At 44.1% G+C, this 17,659-nt stretch overlaps 3 protein-coding genes across 3 annotated transcripts; 1 reads left to right on the top strand and 2 right to left on the bottom strand.

The window, feature by feature from the left end:
• Nucleotides 1-594: 594 nt before the first annotated feature.
• mpeg1.1 (macrophage expressed 1, tandem duplicate 1) lies at nucleotides 595-3,834 on the bottom strand. The gene is made up of 2 exons (XM_076154218.1): nucleotides 3,315-3,834; nucleotides 595-2,839 (listed from the first exon to the last, which is right to left on the bottom strand). Exons 1-2 carry the CDS (start codon nucleotides 3,765-3,767, stop codon nucleotides 1,118-1,120), a joined length of 2,175 nt encoding a protein of 724 aa, XP_076010333.1. The 5' UTR covers nucleotides 3,768-3,834; the 3' UTR covers nucleotides 595-1,117.
• A 1,876-nt stretch (nucleotides 3,835-5,710) lies between these two features.
• Nucleotides 5,711-6,443, bottom strand: LOC143003531 (histone H1.1). Its single transcript, XM_076154283.1, has one exon. The coding sequence runs from the start codon at nucleotides 6,435-6,437 to the stop codon at nucleotides 5,826-5,828; it is 612 nt and encodes a 203-aa protein (XP_076010398.1). The 5' UTR covers nucleotides 6,438-6,443; the 3' UTR covers nucleotides 5,711-5,825.
• Nucleotides 6,444-7,702: 1,259 nt separating this feature from the next.
• tspan36 (tetraspanin 36) lies at nucleotides 7,703-14,547 on the top strand. Its single transcript, XM_076154038.1, has 7 exons — nucleotides 7,703-7,898; nucleotides 10,168-10,359; nucleotides 10,661-10,735; nucleotides 10,908-11,006; nucleotides 11,714-11,866; nucleotides 12,459-12,542; nucleotides 13,767-14,547. Exons 1-7 carry the CDS (start codon nucleotides 7,839-7,841, stop codon nucleotides 13,842-13,844), a joined length of 741 nt encoding a protein of 246 aa, XP_076010153.1. The 5' UTR covers nucleotides 7,703-7,838; the 3' UTR covers nucleotides 13,845-14,547.
• The last annotated feature ends 3,112 nt before the right edge of the window (nucleotides 14,548-17,659 follow it).

Below are 17,659 nucleotides of genomic sequence, written 5' to 3'. Positions count from 1 at the left end.
TGTCACGAGAGGAAAGATGGAAATTGGTATGAGCCCTCTTAACGGGAAATGGGTGTGTGCATGCGTGTATGTGTCTTTGTGTCAGTCAATGTGTGTACGGGAGTGTGTGTGTGTTTTTGTCCAAACAGTGTCTGAGCTGCTCTGTCTGTGGCTGATAACCTAGCAGAGCCATGAGGTCAGCTTCACCATTGTTTATTTATGGCCGAGGGTGGACCGTTGGTGTTTTTCTGTGTGAGTGCTCCTGTCTGCACATCAGTGTAAAAGATGTTGCATTCAACGTGTTTAATGTATTTAAAGAACCAATATTTGTGTGTGATTTATGCTTTCTGACCTCTGTATGTTTTGTATTTCCTAAAACTGAAAACGGCAAAAGAATTACCGCTATAAAACCTTTCTTAGGATTACGGCTGTATTGGCACAGCACCATGTTATTAAGTTAGAATGCTATAAAAAGTGTGTGTGTGTGTTTGCATGTCAAGAAAGCCGTCTGCTAGATTGTGTTGACTGCTGCATTGGAGCCACAAAGATTTTACAGTGATGTGCAGAATTCAAAACAGATGTAGACGTGCTTGAACACAAAGACAAAGAAGAACATGTTTTTATTCTTTTATTTACTAGATTAGAACAGTGCAAGTATTAAAATAAAGTACAGTATAAAAGATAGCACCTGTTAAATCCCATTCATCTTTTATTAATTTCCTAAAGATACAAAATGCTTCTCATTTCCCTTTGAGAAATATTCAAGTTAATGGATGTTACTGATGAAGACATTATGCTGACGATGTTTATGCGCTGGGTGGTGTTGTACCTGTTGGCCTCTAGGGGGCAGTGTGTTGTTAGTGTTTGTGCTCTGATCAGAGGCAGACGCCGCCAGAATCTGAGAGTTTGCAAATGTAGAATGTGAAGTTGACTTACTGAGTACAGATGACGGGGTAGAACATCTGTCTACATCTTCCTCTCAAGCTAATGAACACACCATTCAAAGTATTTCTTGTTCATGTTTACACTGTAAGATGAGTGAAAATAGGTCCTGGTATTACAGGTAGGCTGCAATCAACAAGTAAGCAGAATAAGGAAGTATTTTTGTCACACCGTACTCCCCTGTGGGTGCTACGCTTCATTTTGTGTGTATTTCTGACACGTCCTCATCTTCCTCCCCCACATCCCCTCTCTCTCCACGATCGGACCCAACCTCGCCACTTATTGCCTCGTAGCCTCTATGCCTCCTAAACACAGGCAGCTCCCCCCTCCTCTTCCTCCACCTCCTTACCAGGAGCACCGTAGCCACAGCCACCAGAGCCACCAAACCAATCACAGCAAAGGCCACGCCTGCTTTGCCTCCACTGGACATCTGGTCTGATTCCAGTCTGAGTTCCTTTGCGATCTTGTTGATTTCCTCTGGTTTGGCCAGTTTCCACATCTTGCTCTGCCCCACCCTGACCCAGTTCATACCTCCCTCAGTCATCACCATGACCGTGTTGGTGGCATGCTTGTTGACAATGGGAGGGTTGGTGAAAGGAGGCAGGTGGATGGGACGCAGCTGCCCACCTGTGAACAGACCGGACATGACGCAGTAAAGAATCTCACATCCGTCACTAACTGTGGCGAGGTGCTGACTGAACTTGGGAGGGCAGCGATGTTGACCGCCGGCCAGTGGGTTGTTCGACTCGCAGCTGAAGAGGCCGCCAAAGGGCACAGCGTACTTGCTGCCGGTTTCGTAGTCTTTACTCATGCAGATCACTTCACCATCTGAGAGAAACTTTGATGGGATGAAGTCTGAGGGGCAGCTTTTGGCATTGGTGAGGGGGTTCAGGAGTGAGGGGCTGTAGATGCCGCCGAACAGATAGCCGGAGTTGTCTGGGGCTTTTCCATTGGTGACACACCAGTAAGTGTTGATGCGAGCAGAGCGAACATAGTAGTTGTCCACACATACTGTGCGATAGCAAGTCGACAGGCCTAAAAACCCACAGTCATAACTCTGACGGTAACATTCATGCTTACTGTACGGCTGCTGTCTCATTTCAGATCTCAGTAAAGTTGCGCCGTAAGGAAGCCGACAGGAGAAAGCGCCTGTGGCTGGGTTTTTATGGGCCAGGGCCTCGCAAAGTGGGCCTGTATCTGAGCTGAGAGGAACACACTCCTGATACACACCACCAAAGCTGAGGTTGGTTGCAGGGCCCTCGCAGGAAGAATCGTCAATATTGGCTTGAAAGTCGAAGTTCTTGGAGTTGGCGTCGACACATCCGGGGCGGGTGTTGACTTTGTAGTAGCTCTGGATGGCCCGGCTCACCGTCAGGGCCACCTTGTTAACCGTCGGCTGTGGCAGATCGGGGAATGTGTTTGGATTTATGAAGGAATGCAGCGGAAATCCCGATCGGTCGATGGCGACGAGGTTGTTCCTGGTGCTCTCCTGCCACTTCTGCAGAGTGATGCCGGGGTAGAAAGGCGTGCCGCCCCCATGGCTTTGGATGAGGGAGTACTGAATGTTTGTCTGATACGCTTTCAGCACTGAGCTCTGTTGGGAACTTTGGCTGCTTATGTCAAACTTCACCTTGTCGAAAAAGTTTAGGCCGGCCGCCGCTGTGATGGTGGAACTTTGAGTTGCGCCGTCTACCACATATGAAGAGCGGAGGTAGTCTTCCTGCACCAAAGTGGCCCCGGCATCAACACTAGTTATGACATGTGTTCCGTAATTCAGCACCATCATCTCTGACAGGTAGGTGGCGTGCTTTGTCTGGTTGTTTTCGATAGCGTCTGCGATCTCCTTTGCCTGCTGAGCAAAGCGGGAGTCCAGAGTGAAGTCCGGATACGCCTTCACTGTGTAGATGAAGTTTCGAACCTTTGAGGCAGAGAGAGAGTTAAATGTCATCAAGTTATAGTTTCCTGTTTTTGCCACCTGCGTCCAGCTTTGTCTAATGCACACAACATTCTTGACTGAGGGTATGAGGGCGACATTCCTTCCTCTTAAATCAAACTAGATATTTGTAAGGGTTTTGTTTTATTAAGCTCATGATCAATAAACTTTATCTACATGTGATAAAAGACTTTCCTCAGCTCAGTCCCCAGTTCCCTTTTTCTTTTTTTAAACCTTATGTTCTCCATATTCTTTAACTGAATGTTGAGCACTTTACAGATGAACTCTTTACCCGTTCATTGTAATTCTACCATTTATTTTTAACTGAAATATGAATTTTCCTCTGTGCAATCTGCTTTATGAATAAAATTGTCTAAGGTGCCTGCAAACACACAGAACATGTATTTAATCTAAGCGCCTCTCATTCTATCCACCCAAACCCTGGCCTGTGTAGACGTACCTGTACTCTGGCTGTAGTGGAAGACTCTTTGACCTGGTGGGTTTTCATCCGTTTGTTCTCGACGGAAAACTTGCCGTTCAGCACCGTGTAGAAGGATACGTCTGCGTTGATGGTCTGAGATGTAATGCTGGTCTGATTGATCCAGGAGCTGATTATCTCCGAGTTGGTCTCCACGCCCGTCTCTTTGTGCGCGATGACAAACACCTCGTCTGGGATGAGGTAGATTCCATCCTCGGTGCTCTGGCACTGGGAGTAGCTGAAGTTCATGACCCGACCCATGTCCGTGTTCCTGAGGTTGTCCCAGCCTCCGCCGGGCAGCACCTCCAGGGCGGTGATGGAGAAGTTGGCAGAGGCGCGACACTGCCTCAGCCCGTCGCTGGGGCGCCTGAGAGGGAGAGGGGAGCAGACATGGAGGAGAGAGAGAGCGAGGAGGGTCACTGCTGCCTTCCCCATGGTTGTGTCTGAAGTGAAGTAAAGCAGAACAATGGTCTTTGAATAAGCCCCACTTCTTCCTCCTCCTCCTCCTCTCTCACTGTGTCCCATGACAGACAACATAGGCACAAACAGTTTAGTGGGTGTGGACCACATTTTACTTTCACTTACAGGTAAACTGTGCTCACTTCACAGTTTATACATAAATATACTAAATATGCTATAGTGAAGGAGATCAGATGGGATTTTGTTTGAGGAGTGAAGTCTGAATTTGTTTCCTGATTAGAATCATAATTTGGCTCATTGTTCTGTCAAAGAAAAGTCACACTGTCTAACACACACATTGTTTGATTAACTGCACTAGCTGAGCTCTATATTGTCTCACACTAGTGTCTGACTAATGCACTTTGATTTCTGCCAATGCATCATGTTTGGTCATCATGTGTTTGGATGATGACGCCTCAATGACTTCAAGTGACCTCTAACTTCTGACCTATATACAGAAGAGAAGGAGAAGCGATGCCCTAAGAATGCATTGTTTGTAAATGTAATAAATGGGACACGTATGTAATGGGACACATACATACACGTAACAAATATTCAGTCATATTGCAGTGTATGGGTTCATATCTCATATCCTCAGAAACTGCAACTATCAACCTGGAATTTCCCACACGCACGCACGCACGCACACACACACACACACACACACACACACACACACACACACACACACACACACACACACACACAAACACACTACTCATGTCAATACATCATCTGTACATGACTTCTCACTTTTAAGGTAAAGGTGAAGTTGTCGCCTAACTTTCTCTTACGGAAGGGAACAGTGAAGCAGAGATACGCATCTAAAGAGGAAGTGGCTCCCTTCTTGAGCGTTATGTCGCGTGAGTGTGTGTCAGAGGGAATCATCTGGGGAATTTCTGAGTCGCCGCACAACACCAAGCATGAAGCCGAGATCAGTCAGACAAAACAGATTTAGATATGCAGAACAAAACAAAGGACAACAGGTCAGACGACTGTGCTGTGGAAACTCAGAAGCCACTCCTATTTACCTCAGTAACTATAGTTCTGGTGTTCCTATTTAATAGGAGGAACCACAGGTAGATCTATGTTCTCCTTTTTAATTTTCGATTAGAACTCTTACTAAGTACAGCACAGTTTATTGAACCAAACATAAACACACATGTGGAACAACAAATGTGACTTTTTTTGTCCCTCTAGTTCTACACAACTTTGCATTTTTCCAATTTAGTAAATCTGAACGCATACTTATTTCATATCTGGTCAACTTGACTGAATATTTATCAGAGGTAGGTGACTGCAATAAGAACAGATGAGGTTTGCGTACACATTGGGACACATTGTTGTGGTTACACTGCTGTACACTAACCTGAGCCTCCTGCCGGCAGAACGGCATGAGTCTGAGGATGCATTTACCCCCCCTGACCAGTAGGTGGCAATGTGAAACCATAATGTATTAAACCTAGGCGCGTAGTTTCAAAATGCTCCTGATTCAAACTTGACTTAAACTTACTTTCTATTATAGAGGACTGACTAAGTATTAAATATTTGCAATTTACCTTTTGTTCGTCTATTGTACTATATTGTATATGAATTTGAGTCATAACGAATTGAGCCCCTTTAGTCTCAATTCTAAACCCACTGCATTATCAAACCCCGATCTTAACCGTAAATGATGACCGCATTCTTCATACTCCGCCTTCAAACATCAACACGTGTTTGTGCTGCTGTGATAAGAGTAAGAGTGGATTCACACCCACTAACCAGCTGACATTCGCGTAATTACACGGACTCTAGTTCGCGTAACGGTGCGTAAAATGATGCGTAATGATGCTTAATCCAACACGCCATTCAAATCATAAAACTGATTATCCAGGCACAAATTCAAAGCATTTTATTGTGTTTAACAGTGGTAATAATGTATGGGTCCAGGTGAAGCAACAGGTTCGGTATGCTCTGTGGAATGACATCATCTAACTTCAGTCCACATAAGAGAGCTCCAGAATGGTGTCGTCACTGGATGAGAGAGTTCGGTCATTTCCTGCATATGGCCCTAAGGGGTTTTGAGACCCTGCGTTTGGACTTACTGGCACTCGTACTGGGCCTCTTACTGGGCCTCTTATTGGGCCTTTTAGTGGGCCTCTTGGTGGGTCTCCTTATGGGTCTCCTGGCTGCGGCAGGTTTCTTGGCTTTCTTGGGCCTCTTCGCCTTGGTCACCATCCTCTTCCGTGGCGTCTTGGCTCTCGATGCAGCGCCTCTCGCTGCTGCTGGTTTGGCTCTGGTCTTCTTGACCTTTTTCGCCATTGGTTTCTTCTTTCTCTCCACCCTCACTTTTCGTGTTCTCGGCGTTTGGGGCTTCTTGTTCAGCTTGAAGGAACCTGCCGCCCCGGTCCCCTTCGTCTGCACCAGCTCTTCTTTCACCACCAGCCGTTTGATGGCGGCGAGGACTCTGGTGTTGTTCCTCGCCACATCGTAGCCACGGGCCTGTAGAGCTTTCTTCACGGCGACCAGAGACACGCCGCTGCGCTGCTTGGACCCGGACACGGCCTTCAGGATGAGCTGGGACACCGGGGGAAGCATTCTCCTCTGGGCCGGAGTGACCTGATGGGCCACGGGCGAAGGTGTAGTCAACACAACGGTAGACATGTTGAGTAAGTGATGAAGTGACGGGTGGATGATGACAGCAAGGTCGCTGTTTATAAAGCCTCGGTGAGAGCCGTGTGGAGTCAACCCCCCCTCTGCCGCGTGCCCCCACACACACACACACACACACACACGGTGCGTCTCTGCTCGCTTTCACTCTACGCAGGTTGTGTTTGTCTTCATGGGGTTTGATTTTAAAATACACACGCAAAATCGACCACAGCCTCAATAACACGAACGTTTTAAAATCAGTTAAAATGTCTCTTTTTGCATTTTATTCAAGCTTTGGATGAAATATAGCCAAGTTACCTGTGTAAGTACTCAGTGATGATCTTCAAGAGAAGTTAACAATGTGTGTATTGTCAACATTTATCAGGATTACATCATCTGAACGGGCTAGTTTAAATGACTGCAGTTCCACGCATATAAACAATGACATGCCTCACACATCGGCTCCAAAATTATGTTCTACGTGAGCGGTTTTCACTACTTAAAGACACTTCAAGAAGTATACAGAAACCCATCTGCTGTTTATATCGTCGCCCATATGTGTACAGTGATGTTATGGTGCATTCGAACGTCAAAGCAACGTGTGTTTTTGTGAAAACGTGGTGAATAAACGTTTTGCTTGTTTAAAATGAGCTTTTATGTCATTTCACGTCATATTGTGTGAATGTTACTGTGTGCCTGCTGTGTGAGAAGAGATGGAGCACAGCGTTATTCAGACGGTGTGGAGGAGCAACAGGAGGGACGGATTTAAGAATATTTGATGCCTGATGAATCCAGTCAAAGCCTAAATAAGCCTTAATGTCCATTATGAAGCGTGTGTGTCCTCCTTTCTTTCCCTTTTATTTCACAGACTGCTTGCCGCTGTGGCAGAACGTCAGTATAATATTTGTTAACCAGGACATTCAAGCAATTACGTATCATTTTTAATTCCATTATGAGCTACAAATCATTGAATCAAAGGCGCTCATGTAACTGTGTGGATCGTGTTATGTTCAGGTCATTAGAGCCAAAGAGAAGAGACTAGATTTAGTAAATGTAATAATAATGATAATAATAGTATTAATAATATAAATAAAAGTATGACATCATTGTTGTATATATGTTAGTTTAGTGTAAATGTAAATGAATCATACGCTTTTGTTTGTGTGTGTGTTTAGAGAGCAGTGAGAACGTTGCTTGACAACATACACAACGCACACTCCACCCCCACCCCCGCCCCCCTCGCTCTGCCCTGCAGCATGTGACCATGTGATCGGAGTGACTGCAGTCAGACTTCAGTCAGACTCTCGGGGTGAAACTTGTGACCGCGAACACCAGCGACGCTCTGACATAAAAACCGAAGCTTCAGCTCATCGTCTCTCCCTCCTATCTGCTCTGAATCCTCCTCCGGACAAGATGGACTGCGGAATCTTCACCTCCAAAAGCATCCTGCTGCTGCTCAGCCTCATCTTCTGGGTGAGTTGGTCTTCACACACCGTCAATGATTTGAACCGTGTCGATGTTGTTTGCATTGAAGAGCGGAAATGATCCGGCGCATATAACATTGGTGACGCGTTTGTACTGAATCTGAACGTAAACAGGATATGTTTAATCTATTGTTGTCTGTGGACTGTGTTGTGCTCAAAATCATTATCCAGCGCTGATAAAGCACAAGTTTACAGTCTTAACATGAAATGCTCTGGTTTCAATTGTCATATTAAGTGCCCCTGCTAGACAATCGCAACATTTTATATTTATATTTATATCAAGTAATCAAACCCCAAACATGTTTTTTCGGCCTACATAGTATATAAATGTATATCTATATTTATCTCAGAGGAGGCTGTGACTCACTCTGTCACATTTCTTGTGTACTCATGTTTCCCAACCACCATCACCTGAGTCATTCTCAAAGATCTGTTTGTTTTCCTCATTCATATCAAAGCAAACTTTACTCTGGCTGCTAACCCATGATCAGTCCTTCTCTCGGAGCCTCTCGCTTCCTTTATATCTCCCCTAACAAATCGCTTTTTGGCTGAAGGTTAATGTTATAATAGCGTAAAAATTGGCTTCAAGTCAAAGTCGTAGATTCAGTTTATCTTCACTTTTAATGCTCTTTGTCGGTTCTTGTACCATTTCGTTCTCTCCCTTGTTTGTTGAGCAAAGGTCAGCGTAAACACCATCTGCTATTCCATCATCCTCTCACACATTCAACACAATGTATCCCTTTGCCGTTTGTGTGCATCTCATATCAAAACTGGTGTCTGCCTGTATCACAGTCATATACACTTCCAGGTTGCGGGGCAGTAATAAGTCAATATGACCTCATTTACTGCAGTTCAGTCTCGCCACCTTTTCTATTTGACATTTAAGGAAGATTTGAACCTTTCAGTATAGAAATGAGCACACATGAACGTCAGCATCACTATAATCAGCAGCCTCTTGAACCTGTGAGTCTACTGTACCGGCGCCTTATCCTCCAAGGGGCCCCTTAGGAACACACTCAACAGTCCCAGAAACATCCCTCCAGAGATTTCTTGACATTCCAGAGGAGCGGTCTTGTGGTGGTGCGTGCACGCTGTTGGGTTTTTGTTTTGTAAGCCTCTTTGTGCTGCTTCTTAGCCACAAGATGAAGAGGTTTCTGCTGAGATTAGGGGTGAAAGGTGGGGGGGTGTTGGTAGGGATCCCGTGACTATAGGGTGATTAAAATGCTCCGGTCATGAGGCAGAGCGTGTGTGATGGTGGAGTTACATTCATGCACACACACACATGCGCACGTACGTACACACAGCTTTTACAATCTCGTGTCTTACGTCATTATAGGGAAGTAATACTACAGACGCGTATCCGCAGTGACGTTTACATCACAGTATATCACATCCCTCCTCTTCTCTCTAAGTTGTCCATTCAGCATTTGAACGCCACACGTCACCCAGTCAGCTCCATCTGTATATAATACTATTTACACTGAACTGTCTGGGTTCTAAAATGTCATTCACATCATTTCTAATCACAGCCTCCAATGTTTTAGGCCAGATATGGATTTTTTAATTTAATCTGATGACTTTTAATGGGCACGATAGGAGAGGAATAATGAGATCACATGATGAAGAGAGGGAGGAACAAAACTCAAACTGTGATTTCATCCACAGTTCCTGAAATGTTTATCTGTGTCGCCGCTGTGTGACAGTGAGACAGAATGTGACTCACGTTACCCGTTCTTAATACTTTCGGCGTCAGGAAGGTAGAAAAGCTTTGATCAAATCCACACAAGCCAGAATAACACTGCCAGCAGCTTGGGTAGTCAAAATGAATAGTCTGAATTTTATTGAGCAACTTTGCCGGAACACAATTGATGTGTGACCATATACAGTGTATAGGTTGGATTATATAGTTGAAATTAAGATAAATGAAGGAATGTTACAAAATAATAATCATCATCATGTTGGACCAAGAAGACCAAGAACAACTGCAGGACAAACCAAAGTACCTGAAACACACACACACATCATTTTCAGGGAAGCAAAGCAAACACATTAATTATAGACATAAAACTGCAATGTCTCTTATTTCTCTTTTAGTGGGATGATTAATATCTCCTGTCAATCCTACTGAGAATGGTTCTGTAGCTTTGCCTCTTTTTTCCTCACATTTACAACTAACTTCATGTATTGTTTACGTATAATCATAGCATCATGTATACATCTCTTATGTTGTGTTGTTGTTTGTGTCACTCTACCTGTAGGTTGCAGGGGCGTCGCTGGCCTACGTGGGAGTCTATGTGATCCAGAGCTACCAGAGCTTTAACCACTTCCTGGAGGATAAATACACGCTCATACCAGCCGCCATTATCATCGGCATCAGCGTGGTGATGTTCATTTTTGGTCTGGTGGGATGCTGTGCCACTCTCCGCGAGTCCAAAATCGGCCTCAGCTGTGTAAGTGTGTGTGTGTGCGTGCGTGTGTGCGTGCGTGTGTGTGTGTGCGTGTGTGTGTGTGTGTGTGTGTGTGCGTGCGTGTGGGCGTGTGGGCGTGTGTGCGTGTGTGTGTGTGCGTGTGTGCGCGTGTGTGTGTGTGCGTGTGTGCGCGTGTGTGTGCGTGTGTGAGCGTGTGTGTGTATGACATCCTCTCTGTTCTGAAACTGAATTTTAGACAGATGAGGTTTCTCATCTCTCTCTCTCTCTCTGTCTCTCTCTCTCTCTCCCTCTCTCTCTCTCTCTCTCTCTCTCTCTCTCTCAGTTCTGTATGATCATCATGCTGATCTTTGCAGCTGAAGTGGCCACTTTGGTCCTCGGCATCGTCTACCAAGGCAGGGTGAGTTACAAACACACTTCTCCCTGTGTCACACACACATCTCAACCTTCAAAGGATCCTGTGAAATGTGCATTTGGATGTTAAATCGATTCTTAACGGTGAAAAGTAGGTCGGTTGGTAAGTTTGTGGAGGAAATGCTGACAATGCAACGGCTTTGATGTTTCTTGTCCAGATAAACGGAGACCTGAAGCGCTCAATGAATGACGTTTTCATGAAATATGATGGAGGGGAGGATGCTGAGACTACAGCTGTGGACCTCCTGCAGACTCAGGTTAGATGATGTCATTTTTTGCGGTTTGTCACCCTTTCACAGTTTCCTCTCAGTCTCTCTCATGCCTGTGTGGGCCCTGCACGCCCACACTGATGATCACAGTTATGCTTAGTCTTCTTCTCAGGTAGTAGTTGGGCGGGGCGATAATGAGAGTTTGCAAATGCCATATACTTAAAAGACAAGAAGATAAGAGTCACCCTTTGTATTCGGCCATAAATCACTCAGCTCTGCAGGGCTGAACTTTTCTATGCCATTGGTTTCTGTTTTTGTCAGCAACGCTCAAACCTTAGATGAATAAAACAGGTGCAGGTGTGGGAGCCTCAGAGTAAAGATGAAGGACATAGACAGAGCACAGGAAGAGGGGAAACAAAATCAAGAACAGATACAACTTTCCGTGCTGTAAATAGACCAGAATGCAAAGCAGCCACAAAGCTCAGGGCCTGTGTGTTGCCTCAGTCACTCTTGCTTTCACGTCCTATAGCTTTTTCACTTGCCGCTGTCAAAAGAGAAGAACGTGTTTTGTGAAGATGTACCAGATTCAGTGAGCACATCCAAATTCTGAATACAAGACTGAAAGCACTTGGAGGTTCACAGGCACAACCAGAGTTTCCACTTTGCCCTCACATTCTGTCTCGGTTCTTTCTCTTGTCTGTCCAATGAGTCAATCTCGCTGAAATCTCAATTTTCTGTTCTGTCTTTGTGTACAGTTGCAGTGTTGTGGTGTTGAGAGTTACACCAACTGGACCTCCACTCCCTGGTTCACCACCCATAACACCTCAGTGCCTGCTTCCTGCTGTAAAGATCCCAACAGCACAGTGTGTACGGGCAGACTGGACCAACCAGATTTGCTTAACTTAGAGGTAAATCATACACAAAATGTCTGTGCTTTTGTCTCCTACACTAACTAAGCAACCAAGGTAAGTAGTGAACAACACAATTCAAATTACAACCTAGAGGGAAACGACAAACAGTAATCTGAGGAGAAGACCCTAATAGAAAATGCAACTGAAGCACTGCAGCACAAAAATAAGAAGTGGCAAACCTCAGGATATGTTCAGACCTAACCAATAAACAATGACTACAGTGCTTATGGGCAAACCAGGAAGTCAGATAACTGAAGGCCAATCCAAAGGAGAACTCCAAGAAAGTCCAAATACAGGGAAGAGCCCGGGGGGGTAAAGGGCGGCTGGATCCCGTCTGGCAAAAACAGAAAAGCAGGGAGGACTATCACGCAATGAACAAAGGTCAACAGGCAGGATTTAAACTACAGACTGGATAAGAAATAAGGTTAACAGGTGAGTGTGAGTGGGTTGGATGAATGTGGACATGTGACAAGCGAGAGGGAAACCAGAGCAAAGGGGAAGACAGAACAGAGGAGGAGAGGAGTTAAGGTTAAAAGGAGATGAAGAACATATCAGGATGAGTTTTCTGTGTTTTGTGTGTGTGTTTCAGGGTTGTCAGGCCAAGCTGGAGCTCCTCCTCCATAATGTGATGTCATACGCCATGCTGGTTATCTTGGGCTTCGCCATCATTAAGGTACACACTCTTAGCTGTTGGCTGTTGTTGTTTCCTTCCCAAATGAGATCCGCCTGATTGATGGGACCCCGTCCAACCTGTTAACAAGGATGCGCCATAAAATGCCTCCATGCGGTGTTGTGTTTACACACCGCACAGTAAGCAATTACACACACACACACCGATCCAAACGCAGCACTTAACCTTGGGCAAACTTCAGAACACAGACGAGCGCTCCACACCTTTTCTTTTTAATTTATTGCCACGCTTTTCTACTCAAACTTTATTTTTTCTGCGATTTAGGACTCCTGCAGTTACTTAAACGTTGAGATTCAGAAAGTTGAGATCCAGAATGTAAGAATGTGCCAGACACAAGTAATTGCCACTCGTTTGAAGATGTTGCGCTGCGTGTAAATGCCAAACAACGCAGAAGAGAGTGGGACGTCTTCCCACAGCTGGAAAGGGATTTTACAAGACAAAATCTCCTCTGCTGACAGGATTATGAAGAGCCTTTTTTATTACAGCTTTTTAACAAATAATGGAAAAAGTATAAATGTGCCATTGCGCGAGGCATTTTTATTCACAGTAGAGTTTTATTGTGATTTTTGGTGGAATAAATGGTTTCCACTGAGGTTCAGTGACTGAGCTTTCCCTCCTGCTGTCTATAGGCGATGATAGATGAACATTAATGTCCTAAATAAACCTTGAGCCAGTGTTCCAAATGTGGGAAAAACATGCTGACTCTGCTTCTTTAGTTTATTGTTCTTTTCGAAGAAGTCGACTCCAAACTTGTACCGCTGTGTATCGCATCCCAACTCCCAAGTGTATTTGTCTTTTGTTAGCTCACACTGACCCACATTCACTAAGGAAATGAAGTCTGAACAACATCACAGATTTGCGGATTGTTTTTAATTAAATACAAAGAACCTGACGCGTTTTCTTGTCGGATAACAACAAAGCAGATGATGAGTCACTTATCAACTTCAGCTGTCGTTGATAAAGAAATCATTCATCACAGAGAGCCATGTCATAAATACAAATAGTTTCTTGTATAATTTGCTCAAGTAAAAGTAAAAGTAAAGTATTTTCCCTCTACATTGCCTGTAGAGGACAGATTAAATTTGAATGTAATTGATTTTCCCACAATTCCTGCCTGACATTGAAGGCAACACCACAGCAACGATCTGCTCAGCTGAAAGAACAAACTCATTTGAAGTTTTTCTGTCTTTCTCTTTTCTTTTGCAGTTCTTTGGGATGCTGAGCGTGTGTGTGATCACCTGCAGATCTGGCCGGAGGAACGGCTACGAGTCTCTCCATGCCTGAACCCATGATACCTTCACCAGTGGTCAGCTGTAAAATATAAAAGGACATATTCTCTCCTCCTCTCCTCTATTTGCAAGATATTTGTTCCATACTTTTAAGAGAGGGCGTGGCTTTGAGTTTTCAGTCTCTATATTAAGTTTTTCTTTCTAAAGAGTTTAGCGTTCTGTGCGTTCCCTTAGGTCTCAGCCCATTTGGATCATAATATACAATAAGGTCCTGTTTTATGATGGATGGCTGTTAGGATGTGGCATCATTACTGGACTGACAGATTACACAATCCTCACACCATGTTAACACATCCTTGTTGATTTAAAGAAGTATATATTGGAATACTTGCGTCTGAAGAAGCTGAAGTTTGCTGCAGCAGGTTTCTACTGTAGATCAGCAGGTGGAATTTAAACCCTGTGTAAGTATTCAAACGCCACATTCATATATACATCATTATTGTTCAAAAGAGCACTGTGCCTTGGAATGACTTCAAGCTGTATATGAAGCTGTATGTGGTTGTAAAGATAAAGAGGTTTGTATGAGTCCTTTCTGTCTTATTTGGAGTTGTGGCCTTTGTAGCATGTCAGTCTAATCCTATTTCACGGTCAGTTAAGCGTGTGGAATTGTGAAACGGTTCTTCATAGTTTTGACTTTGTATATGTATATTATGTTTCCAAATGAATAAAGTGACGTGATCACAATGATTTGAAGTTTGGTACACGTATTACACTGTTGGTCTTTGATGTTCTTCACCCTTTAGTGCTACAACAGTCCTGCTCTTCTTTCATAAACAGACACACTGAGAAGCAAAGAATCTCTCTCTCTCTCTCCCCCTCTCTCTCTCTCTCTCTCTCTCTGTCTCCTCCTCCTGACTCAACTGACAAGGACGCCTCGTGCTGCTGCTGACCACACAGGCGACACGAGCTCTCACTGTACACAAGTCCAGCCAGTATTCAAAGAGAGAACAGAGAATGTGAACTCTTGTCCTGGAGGTCATCAATCAAGACTACAGACTAAAAAATAAATCACCTGTTTGACATTAGGCTGAAGGGTGGAATCATTTCATTTATTTTCTTCCTCTTCCGAGTTACATCCTTGTCACAGGCGTCCCATGTAATCAGCTGCAGAACTTGATTTATGCACATTACAGACGCAGGTATGTAGTAACAAGGAACAACCAAAAGAGGGTGCTAGAGTACATGTTCAAAACCCAATCATACCCAGTGCAGAGAACACATGGATTTCGTCCAGAATACCTTAAGTCAAATATAAACCTTTTTTTTTAAATTCTAAACCATCCAAAATGTCTAAATGTTTCTTTTGCCAAATCTGTATCTGGAGCAGTGTTTTAGCTTGAAAATCCTTATTCTATTAGCATTTAAAACACATGAAACATATAAAGAGCACATATAAAAGCACATCATGGCCAAAATTTGCAGCATAGAATTAATTATCAATGTAGCTGCTTTAATAATAATGATGCCCACTAATGTAAATGCAGCCGGGCCTCAGTCTTTCTGCATCTCATTCACTCCGTCCCCTCACTCCTGCAGGCTGTGTTGACATTTAGACCAGACAGCTCTTTTGAGGGACAACTGTTGGCACACGTGTGGCCAGATAACCTTGTCAGCTTTGAGACCTGTCCTCCCTCCCTCCCTCTCTCCCTCCCTCTCTCCTTCCCTCACTGTCTCTTGCTTTGTGTTCTCTTGTCTCTTCATCCGTCTGTTCCTGAGCTTTCCTTCTCTCTCCATTACCGCCTTCTTTCCCACCTGTTTCTCTGGCCTGTTTACTTTTGACGCATCTTTTGTCTCCTCGTCATCTGTTATCCTGGTGTTCTCTGGTTCCTTCACTCTGTTTACTGCTTGTTAACCCTTCGTGTCATGCATATTAATCCCATTTTACACACATAGGTGCACTTTAATCTCGATTGAGGTTCACTTCAGTCTAAATTCAGATAAGGATCTTGATCTATTTCAAATATTCAAGTAGGCCAACATATTATTAGATTAGAATGCAATCATTAGTTACTTCAGAAACATAAATCCGATAATAATTCCTTTCCCGTTTTATAACGAGCACCACATTGTGCCCTTAGTGTTGAGTCAAAGTGCTAAATTGATTATGTAATCAACCGTCTAACCCTAGAATTCTGTTTATGACCCTCCCTTGTGACTCATCATTGCACACCTGCAGATGTCCTCTTCTCTTTCTGTCTTCTCTGGAAAAACCTTCCGCACACACACACACACACACACACACACACACATACGCACTGAGCTGAGTCAGATGTCGTTACGGGGGGGAAATTTCAGCCTGACCTCTAATTTATTTATTTCCTTTCCTACTTAGGCGGGGATGTGCTGCAGGGAGGTAATCTGAGGAGGACGCACACAATGCTGCTGCTGCTGCTGCTGCTGGGCCTGTGCCCCAACCGGCCTGGACAGACAGACAGACAGACAGAGCAAGAGAGAGACAGAGACAGGCACTCGCTCTGCTTTGGAGAGTTTCACCCCCGGCCTGGGAATTTACTGATGTAATGTTTATTTGACTAAATGTGCCTGATGATATGTCCAACACAAGACATAAATAAAGTCAGAAAATAGAGAGATTGTGCTTAAATGAAGTATAGGTTACAGTTACAGGGTCAATGTTTTTGTTGTTTACTTTAATCATATATTGACAAGATCAGGAGATCTGCTGACAACACGCTGTACATTATGTGCCCGGGCCTTCAGTTGTGTGTTCCTGTGTGTGTGTGTGTGTCTGTTCCTGTGTGTGTGTGTGTGTCTGTAAATAGCCACCCCAGCCACCGACACTGATGTCTCTATTTGTCCGACGCTATCACTGTTAATTAGAGAGAGCAGGCAGAGAAGAGGAGCAGAAACGCAGCACAGACAACACAGAACAAAAGAGCCAAGCAGCAGTTATCTCCCCCCGTCTTCTCTCCACTCTTTCATTAAATACAGCTGCTTTAATCACACAAAAAATGTATCTGTCACCATTCACGGATGAACTGAGACTCCCTCTTCTCTGTCTCTTCTTCTGTGTTCCTTCCTCTACTTTCATCTTTTCCTTTCTTGCTCCGTTTCATCCTTCTTCTCTTTCCCTTCCAGCAAATTATGTGTATCTAGTTTTTTTGGCCAAGAACCCATAAATCACCTTTGAAGTCTTTAGAAGAAACATTTTATTCTTCCCCAGGGAATTTCTTCCACGCTTCTAAATCACAGATATCCCAAAACGCTCCAAAAAGTTAGAAGGCATAATCATTTGTTTAATATCCACTGCAGTAATTCATCAAAAGACGAACAATTGCTTTCTTCAGTTGTAAACAAAGGTAACGTGTGGTGTTAACAGCCAATTTGTCACAGTTACATCAGAAATACAGCAGCTGCAGTCAGTCAGTCTGTCTGTCAGCAGTCCTGCTTCATGCTTTGGTGATTGTCGGTGCACTTTTGAACTGGAATCATGAATGTTTGTGCAGTTATGAAGAAGTATATCACATAAAAACACTGAGTTGTGATTTAATGTGAGCCGCTTTTGATTGTGGCCAGAGGAGGGATTCGCTTTTCAAACACCAGTATGTAATACACGTGGCTCCAACTGCAGTTCTCTCTGTCGCAAAAGTAACAATTTGACAATTTCCTCTTTGCTGCATTCCATTTGTAACCTTAATCTCCTTCGCAGACACACAGGAGACGAGAGCAGCAGATACAACAACAACAGCATCCTTTGAGTTATAGCTCACCAAACCAAAGCAAGTGTGTTGTGCAGTTTGTCCCGAGGCCCCTGCAACAAAGTAACAAAGGCCGAATCTCATAACTCTCCTT

The sequence above is a fragment of the Genypterus blacodes genome, unplaced genomic scaffold, assembly GCF_046128005.1.
Source record: "Genypterus blacodes isolate CSIRO-AG114 ecotype Tasmania unplaced genomic scaffold, CSIRO-AGI_Gbla_v1 ptg000061l_1, whole genome shotgun sequence".
NCBI classification, from domain to species: Eukaryota; Metazoa; Chordata; class Actinopteri; order Ophidiiformes; family Ophidiidae; genus Genypterus; species Genypterus blacodes.
The sequence above is the reverse complement of the archived record's forward strand: the minus strand, read 5'-3'. Positions and strand labels throughout refer to the sequence as shown.

What these genes read in the sequence shown, in the direction of transcription:
- mpeg1.1 (XM_076154218.1), bottom strand. Translation starts at nt 3,767, where the DNA reads ATGGGGAAGGCAGCAGTGACCCTCCTCGCTCTCTCTCTCCTCCATGTC. An exon ending in CCACTACAGCCAGAGTACAG is followed by an intron (nt 2,840 to 3,314) that starts GTACGTCTACAC and finishes TCTGCCTCAAAG; the next exon opens with GTTCGAAACTTCATCTACAC.
- LOC143003531 (XM_076154283.1), bottom strand. Translation starts at nt 6,437, where the DNA reads ATGTCTACCGTTGTGTTGACTACACCTTCGCCCGTGGCCCATCAGGTC.
- tspan36 (XM_076154038.1), top strand. Translation starts at nt 7,839, where the DNA reads ATGGACTGCGGAATCTTCACCTCCAAAAGCATCCTGCTGCTGCTCAGC. An exon ending in CCAAAATCGGCCTCAGCTGT is followed by an intron (nt 10,360 to 10,660) that starts GTAAGTGTGTGT and finishes TCTCTCTCTCAG; the next exon opens with TTCTGTATGATCATCATGCT. An exon ending in TGGACCTCCTGCAGACTCAG is followed by an intron (nt 11,007 to 11,713) that starts GTTAGATGATGT and finishes CTTTGTGTACAG; the next exon opens with TTGCAGTGTTGTGGTGTTGA.